Below are 8976 nucleotides of genomic sequence, written 5' to 3' on the forward strand. Positions count from 1 at the left end.
CAATGGCATGATATCGAAGAGAATGATAAAATATAGCATCATTATTATTTATTCAGAATGTATAATGCCTTGACTCCTGCTCTCCTGTAAGTGAGAACGGTTTGTATGTTTGTTACTTAAGGAAATCTTCAAATAAAATGAGATTAGAATTGAATCTGTCTGCTTGCGGTGCAGTGATTTTACTGTCCCAATAAAAAAACCCAGGAAGGTTGTATTCGCAGTAAATCATGTTTTTATTAACATTCAAAGTTAAATTAATAACGCACCATCGCTTTCATTCATCTCCACCACTCACACCCAACAGCGCACACAATAGGATACTGTTCCAAGAGGAGACAAGCAAACACTACAAGATTTATTACATTAATTATTCTAAAAATAATCTTCCCTACAGGCCACATGTTCACACATTTTCTGAATTTATGAAAAGAAAACACAAAACATTTGTGTGTAATGGCCTGTTCTGGGCTAAATACATGTAAAATCTTGTAGTGTGCATCCATTGTAGGACATTCATTTACACACAAACACAAACTGGGATAAAATGTTTGATATACAGGTCCAGCTGATACCTGCCAAGCACGCCTGCAGACATAACGTCCTTAAAGGGTCTGATTTCTTCAAATGCTTCATGGCACAAATACTTCACGCATGCACACATGTCCAACAATCACGACCAAACACACAAAGTCACAAATGCCAGTTGTTCTGAGGGGAAGTGATTGATTTCTGATGTTAGGATTTTGTGCTTGGGGTTAATGTTCAAAGATCAACCATGGGTCCGCTTTCGAGGCTGCTTTTGCCGCCGTGGTTTCAAGATGACGTAGCGGCTGTAGATGGTGTGATGGTCTGATATAAACGGGATGTAGAACGCTCTGAAGAGAGGAGATGACCTGAAAGAGAAAGATGTTTAATTACAAATCTGCATCAGTCTATCAGTCTTTGTATGCAGGAAAAATGAATTAAGTATTTTTTAAGCTACAGTACATTAGGTTTTTAAGATTTTTTTAAGATTTAAAATTTTATGATCATCAGAAGAGTTGGAAGCCATTTATTTATCTGTGTAAATTGCATTTGGGAAAACACCTTGATGCTTGAAGGAAAGGCTTATAGGCGATGACGTTCCACTCCTCTTTGCTGGCTGAATAACGTGGCTCAAGTGGCGTCTCTTCATCTGTGTCCAGGTCTACTACGTAGTGGCAGTACCGTAAATCCACCTGCCCAGAGAAGAAATTTAAAAATTAAAATGCCACTACTATAGCTACACGTGTCCATGTGCCAGCAAACATGCACCTGTGTCTGAGGCACTCACATATCTGGTTGGCTCCTCCAGGTTCTGGTCGTTCATGTTAGCAGGGATGATCTGTGTGGCCAGAGGATCAGAGGCGTATGGCTGAGGCAGCTGCCCTTTAAATTCAGACTGAATGAAGTGCAGTTGCCAGCTGGAGATTAGGAAGAGAAACTGAATCAGCACACAGTCACACCTGGAAAATGCACTTTCCAAACTACACATTGAAGACCTGTGTTGGACTCCTGGATACTGACTTGTGCGGTAGAAGGAAGCTGCTTGGGAAGCGGTACCACTCTTTGCCCACACACACACTCACAGGTCTGCCTTCAGGGACTGAGTGGAGAGTTGGATCCTTGGCGATGCGATGGAACTCTGGGTACAGGTCCAGAGGGGCGTGGTAGCCTGTAGACAGAGAAATAAATCTCATTTCATCCATCTTGGTTGTTTTTTGTTGTCTGGTGCTTAGGAGATCAGTGTTTCTGTGTACACACACCTCTGAAGAGGGCGACAGAGCGTGACAGTGACAGCACTGCGAAGACCACTACTCCGCTCAGAGCCAACCAGTTGGATGAGATAGTGTAGTGCTCCAGTCTGTAGCGCTGGAACAGGAAGTGGTAGCATTTCTGCAAGAAATAAAATCAATCTGTAAAAACTAATTTCACATGCATATTTCGTGACTTAGGGTGCTTTCACACCTGTAGTTTGGTTCATTTGGTCCAGTCCAAGTGAAAAAAATGATAACATTGGTAGTTCACAGAGCTCACAAAGTAATAATTTATTATAAACATGATTAGTAATTTTAGACCGCATAGCCCATCTATGTGGTCGATCTGCGGTATAAATAATAACGTAAAAACAGGACATGTAATACAGTAATAATTCGGGGCTTATTAGCCTATAGTATACTGTGGTATCGCTGTCTCAAATGTTTTATGGACTTAATGAACTAACAGGGTAAACAGAGTAGGCCTACTAATGGCCCTTCTTTTTTAACAGCTTTGACCCATCAATAAAGGAAAATACCTACCTGTGCTGACACGTATACGCTACCAAATGATTTTCATAAACATAGCCTACACATGGCTTATACAGATCAGTTATAAGATTGCTGAACACATGTCTTGGCCAGCAGATGGATTTATTAGTGGTTCAGCTTTGGAAATAATGCTCAGATCACATCTCTGCTGTGGTTGGCCCGTTTGCTTTCATACCACAAGCAAACCCCGCAGAGTTCGTTTGTTTGGTCCGCTTTTGGTGCACACAAGAGTGCGATTGCTGCATTCACACCTGCCCAAACAAACCACACCAAGGGGGAAAACAAACTCTAGTGCAATTCAACCAAACTAAATGAGGCAGGTGTGAAAGAACCCTTAAAAAGGGTAAAAAAACTAACACAGAGTACAGTTTTGTTAACAAAGCCAAAACTTGAAAATGGCAACACACACCTGTAGAGAAGAGAGGGCTACAGCTCCACTGAGGCAGATAAGAGGGTAGATGGGAAAGAGAAAACGCTCTTCTTTATGGGGTCTGGTGAAGAAAACCAACATCCACAGATACATGGGAGACAGAGTCAGCCAGTATGGACGGCCCAGGTTCTGCACTGCAGAAAACATGTGTGCACAAGCATATGAAACCACAAGAGTAGCTGCTTTAGAAGTTAACATCGCAGCAAAAATGATTTCATTACATACATTACATATCAGCATTCAGTCTGTCCTAAAAAACAGGAGAGCAGGTCAACGAGGTGAAAGAGTGAGACATTACCACCACTATATGACAAACACTCTTTCCTTCCCTCAAAAACTGCAAGCAATGACAACATTTAGTCATTTTGTAGAGATGCATCAACTGCAATTTTCTTGATTCTGACTTTTTTAACGGCCTGACCTGCTAAATCCGATTTTGGACGATTCTGATTTTTTATTTATTATTTTTTTTACTTTGTAAATTTTCTTTAATGGAAAATTCTCACTTTCTTGCTTTATTAGGATCCCCATTAACACCAACATAAGCACCGACTATTCTTCCTGGGGTCCATAATGACAATGTAACTGTAGTGGTGGGGGATATATTTATATTTTAATTTAAAAATATTTGAACTAATACATTGCCCACTTTCAGGTAGGTTATTTCTCATTTTACAATTTTATTTCTACTTAATTTTCCACCTTATTTCAGTGTTTACCCACAAACTGCTTTAAACTGCTCACCTTGTTTTTCCCTTCAGACATCTACACCTGTCTCTCTCTCTCTGTTTGCATCTGCTCTGTTGACTTTATTTGTCAGCAGAATGTTTTATAAAGTTGTGGAAGCGTTGTGGATTTTCCCCTCGCGACTTTTCACAGCAGCAGTTGAGCCGTGTGGGAGGCTGGTGTTAATGGCGTAGCCTGTTTAAACAATTGAGACTGTGTGGTACCGAATGACATTAGCACCAACAGGTATGTTCACGGTTGCTTTACCTGGTCCCTGCTTGCAAAATATCCACTGTGGCCGTGTCCTCTTACGTAATACCAGATAACGTCTCTCTCTCTCTCTCTCTGCCAAATATACTTTGGCGACCATCAATAAACCTGGGCGGTTCGTCCCAAGTAAAGTCTGTGTGGGAAACAAGGCTTATTTTGGCCTTTTTTGACGAATGTTGTTTCTTCTTAACTCATGGTGAAGAACTTCTACCCTAACGACATGTTTTAGCACATGGTACTCTGCTTGTGTGGCTGTGATAATAGTTGTTTACTGACGTGAAATAGTGTGCAGCGCAGCACGGGTGTAAATGTGACTGGCACAGGATCATATATGTTACACCAATATGCCCCGGTCACAGATCACAGCTGATTAAGCTGAAACCTGAATTCCGGTCGCTAGCCAATCGATCGGAATCAGACGGAATCGGAAAAACATGGTCAGTCCTCACCATTGAACCTGTGTAACAGTGTCTCCATGAGAGTAGTCAATGGCAGAGAAAACAGTGCCAGAGCAAACACCAGGTTGAAGTTCAGGATTCCATTTACAAAGTAGAAATACCACGGCTCTGTACCTGAAAATCAAACAACACAAAACAGCTCATGTACAGACCATCACAATAAAAACATAACTCTAAAGGTTGAAAATCCACAGATGTCAAATAAATTGGAATACCAGATGATGGTGGATACTCAAGCCCAAAGGTCTTACATATATTGTTTTACTGTGGGTAAAGCCTATTTCTGCCAAAGTAATGGAGACAAATACAATCTATTGGCACCACTTTTAGAGGGTTTGATATGATGGTGTTAATGATGGTGTGCCCTCTAGTGTCCAATAAAAATAGTGCAGCTTTATTAAACTGTTCATGTTTTCATTCAAGATCTATTTGCTGCATTCTGTCTTTAAAATAATAGACAATCAGTCTAACAATCACTATGATAAATTCCCCAAACATGTACGTATATTACCGTACAGATCGGGTCCATGTGGTGTGAAGACATTATACAGTAGAATATTGAGTGGAGCAATGACCAGTTTGCCATAAAAGAAAGAGTCCACTGCCACTAGGGGTACCTGAGAAAGACACACAGGATAAACAGAGCGGAGAGTGAATGGACCCATTGCTCGTAAACATTTACTATTACTGTCACCTAATTATTATTAATGATTAACTCTGTGTACACACTGCAGCTTTGAAACTGTAAAGAAACTCATCTACATGCACTGCTGTCCTGAAATATGTAAATTTAAAGCCTTGTTCATTTAAATGTATTTTTTTATATTCTCACCAGCAGCAGAAGCACAGCAACAGCTGACCAGGTGAGAAAACTTTTCCACTCCCTCTTTAACACCAGCAGGTCGAAGGCAATTGGAATCCTGCAGAGAAAATATACCAAACCTGCATTAAGAGTCATTGAATTTGACAGGTCGGTCTGGGAAAAGTATTGCCAATAAAAAGACATTTCAGTTTATGACCTTACCCAATCAGAGCAGAGAATGGCCATCCAACAATGGCACCGGCAGCCACGCCCATAATGGCTAACGGTGTTGAGTCCTGAAACCATCCCGTCATGGCAACCATCGTCGTATACATACAGAAAGAGGAAGGTAAGAATGCTGAGGAGAAGAACAAAAGACGAGGATGAATTTTTATACAAAAGTCACAGTCACAATATGTTCCCTCTGCAAAGCCTTTTTCATTCGACCTTCGTATGAACACGGGAATAAAGTGAACAAGCAGATCACAAAACGTATCATAAATATGAAATGTTCCAGCACAATGTCTAAATGGCAGATCTGCTCTATATTTTGGATCTGATCTGTAATACGTTCTAAAGGCTGGGTGGTAAACACTAAAGACAGTATTAGAAAGGTAGTATCTGAATCAAATACCAAACTGAATAGATGATAAAAATTGACAGAATGGGCGAAAAGTAACTAAGTACAAAAATGGATTAACTCAGTAAATCTGACCAACCTGCAGACGAGCAGAACATTCCTGTGCTCAGGACGAGGAATGCTAACATCAGACGACCCACATGCAAACCAAACTTCTTACAAACTGCCCTGTGTCACACATAAACAAACCAAACAGTTAACTTTCATATCATACCATATATACACACACACACATACACACTTTATATACAGATATCTATATAATCAGCACGAAATGTGCAAGCTAAAGCACTTAGGATGCCCACTTGCATTTAAGAGGAGTGTTAACTCACTTGTAGAAATAGAGCTCACAGGCACAGCAGGAGAACGCTAAGACACACCGTACAAAGTAGAACACCAACACCTGCAACACAATCATTCCTGAAACGTCTGCAAATATTCACAGTATAATGATATACACACGTACCTCAGTATGTGTGCATGTGTGAATTCATGTACGGTTTTGGGTGGCCCCATGTAGGAACATGTAACTACATCAGTTTATACAGATTTTTACTGAAAAATACATATTGAAAAGGAGCGGATCTGTAACTTAATTCCCACATATTTTATGTTCCTACACAAAAATAATTGCTGTACTTCAGTTTAAAAGAAGAGAAAATGTTAAAAATGACAGCAAGTCTGGAACAGTTACCTTATTTGTCTGGAGAACGTGGGCATGCACACAAGCAGGAAGAGCATGTAGCCATAAGTAAGCGTACGACCTAATTGCGTACAATGGAGAATATTCCCATGTTTGCATCCCCGTGCCGTATAGCAGGTAGTGCATCTGTCAAAACAGTCATCACAACAATTACGTACATGGCAGAATAGCAGTAACTTTCTGGTACAATAAAATAAAAAGGCATAAAAAATCCCTGTAGAGGGTCACAAATTACAGCATTTATGACAGCACTAATCAATCGACGAATTAATCAGGCCAATATCAGGCATTTGAAATAATCGGCACTGGCCAATACCTGCACTCACTTGTCAGTGTGGCTGCTGTGGAACGATGTTAGTGCTCCCTCTTGTGAGTTTTAAGAAGGTGGTGAAAAGTTAGTTTCAAGCCCTAAATGGCCATCATCTTTTCTAAATGTTAACACGTTTCTCCCATCCTAAATGACAGCTAATCTAATCTAAAACCAACATTAAATGTATATTGTTACTGCTAGAATAATAGAGCTGAATGACGTCACTTCTGACAAACAGTCTCTCTCAAACACCAGTCACGTTGAGAAATCTACAGCACAACACAATGTATTTTTTCCTTTAATTCATTCATAAAAATTTTATCTAAAACAACACATTACTAGATAAGATAACCATGTATATGAGATTCTTCTTGGCATGGAATAATCAAGTTATACATGACTTTTCTTTGTTCTGACATCGGCCGTCCTGCTCTCTAAATCTCGGCACCAATTATTGAAAAACGCATATCAGTCGATCAATAGATAGCATATTGCACTTTAGCATTTCTGACAGTAGTGAGTTGCACTCACAGGCTCCCAGTAGTTGAAGGTCTCATCACAGTCTGAGATGTTGCTGAGCAAAGCTGCACAGAAACGTGCGGAGAGTAGGCATTTAAATGCAGTTGAAGCTTCTGGAGCCCATACCTGCCCTCCACGACTTACAGACCTATTAAAAAAAAAATCACAGATGCACATTTGCTAAATACCCTACAGTAATATAATGCATTATCATTAAGATCCATTTCAGCAACAAAATGCTGGGTTTTTGCACCATCACTTAGTGTATTAAAAAAAAGGTTAATTAAAACTGATTACACAGTTCTCCTCCACTAGTACTCTTCCGGTTCCAGTTTTCACAATTACCGGTCTGTTTGTTGTCCGTTTTCAGCTGGTGGATGAAACCTAAATATTTTATCTAAACGTTATTTCAATTTTATCTTTGTCCTACCAGCCTTAATTATAATTAACTGTGACTATCATTGTTACTATTATCATTAGTAGCATCATTTTATTGATCCAAGCTTTATTATTACTATTATATCATTTACATTTTACATAATTTGTTTTCTTTTCTTTTTAACTGTCATTCTGTTTATTTTACTACCTCTGCATCCTGCTTGAAAAGTGCTGTATTGGTAAATGATATTACCATCACATGTAGACAGTGCTTGCTTCAAGACACACAGCATGCTGTCTACAGATGACCTCAGAGTTACTGAGGTTTCTGATTACATCACACCATTATCTCCAGCGTGTACAAACATCACATGGGTCGCCTTAAAATTGTGACGTGTGCATTTTACATTTTTACATACATTTATATATTTTGATCATGAATTTTAATCCTTTACATTTGTTTTTTTTTTCTCCTAATTGTTAGTTTTCACACTAGTCTTTTGGCACTATAAGAGCACACCATATTGTATCTCCTTACATATACTGTCTGTGTACTGTCTGTGACAAATAAACTTTCATATCCTTTAATCCTAAATCCATAGCTGTATCAGGTGTAGTTTCTAATATTGTGTTTACAATAAGCATGGCTGAAGATATTTATTATCTTTTATTATTATAATATTTACTTTTTACTCTTGTTCACACCCATCAGATTAGTCGGTTCAGTTGCAGTTCAGCATAAATCCTCCCTACGTTTTTAACTTAATATGACACGTCATCTTAATACAACCTGTCAACAAAGTCTTTTAGAGGACTTCAGCAACCTATCAACAACTCCAGTCGCTCATTTAAAATGAACCTTCATGTCCGTGCTGAGCATGAGTTGACCCCCTCCTGACAGCTAAACTGGTCAGCTGTAGTAAATCTGGTGACAGTTGGGAAGAATGAATGAACTGCGTTACGTTTCTCTATTAAAACAGAAACGAGGCAACTAACTTGTTATTTGGACGGAAACTAAACAGTCATTATATTTCAAAGTACTGCAAACACATTCATTTAGGTTGTTATCAATCGTTGTTATCGTGTTGTAGTGATCAAAACTTGCTTAACGTATCAAAGTAGCTTGTTAGCTAGCTAGCTTCCACTGCTCAGGCTGTCAGCCACACCGGGGATGGAGCTTCCCGCACCGGTGGGTCTAACGTCCCTTCTCCCGGCTCATACTCACTCTTGCCGAGTCTCTGTGATACTGCTGTCATCGCTGCCTTTCTCCTCTTTCGGTTGCCGAGCTTCGGAGGGGGTGTTCACGTTGTTTGCATCTTGTCTGCTGCCTCGCCTGTTTCGCTGCCGGAGCGCCTTGGCCGCCATGTTTTCCGATGCTGCTCCCGAGTGCGACTTCGTTCATTTCCGCCGCTG

General features: G+C 39.8%; 1 protein-coding gene across 1 annotated transcript; it reads right to left on the bottom strand.

The window, feature by feature from the left end:
- Positions 1–214: 214 nt before the first annotated feature.
- Positions 215–8973, bottom strand: alg9 (ALG9 alpha-1,2-mannosyltransferase). Its single transcript, XM_046040929.1, has 15 exons — positions 8789–8973; positions 7198–7333; positions 6348–6482; positions 5986–6056; positions 5733–5821; positions 5236–5371; positions 5044–5131; positions 4723–4828; positions 4203–4325; positions 2737–2891; positions 1785–1914; positions 1546–1693; positions 1313–1442; positions 1087–1217; positions 215–893 (listed from the first exon to the last, which is right to left on the bottom strand). Exons 1-15 carry the CDS (start codon positions 8926–8928, stop codon positions 770–772), a joined length of 1842 nt encoding a protein of 613 aa, XP_045896885.1. The 5' UTR covers positions 8929–8973; the 3' UTR covers positions 215–769.
- Between the last annotated feature and the right edge of the window lie 3 nt (positions 8974–8976).

The sequence above is a fragment of the Micropterus dolomieu genome, linkage group LG23 (assembly GCF_021292245.1).
Source record: "Micropterus dolomieu isolate WLL.071019.BEF.003 ecotype Adirondacks linkage group LG23, ASM2129224v1, whole genome shotgun sequence".
Taxonomy (NCBI): domain Eukaryota; kingdom Metazoa; phylum Chordata; class Actinopteri; order Centrarchiformes; family Centrarchidae; genus Micropterus; species Micropterus dolomieu.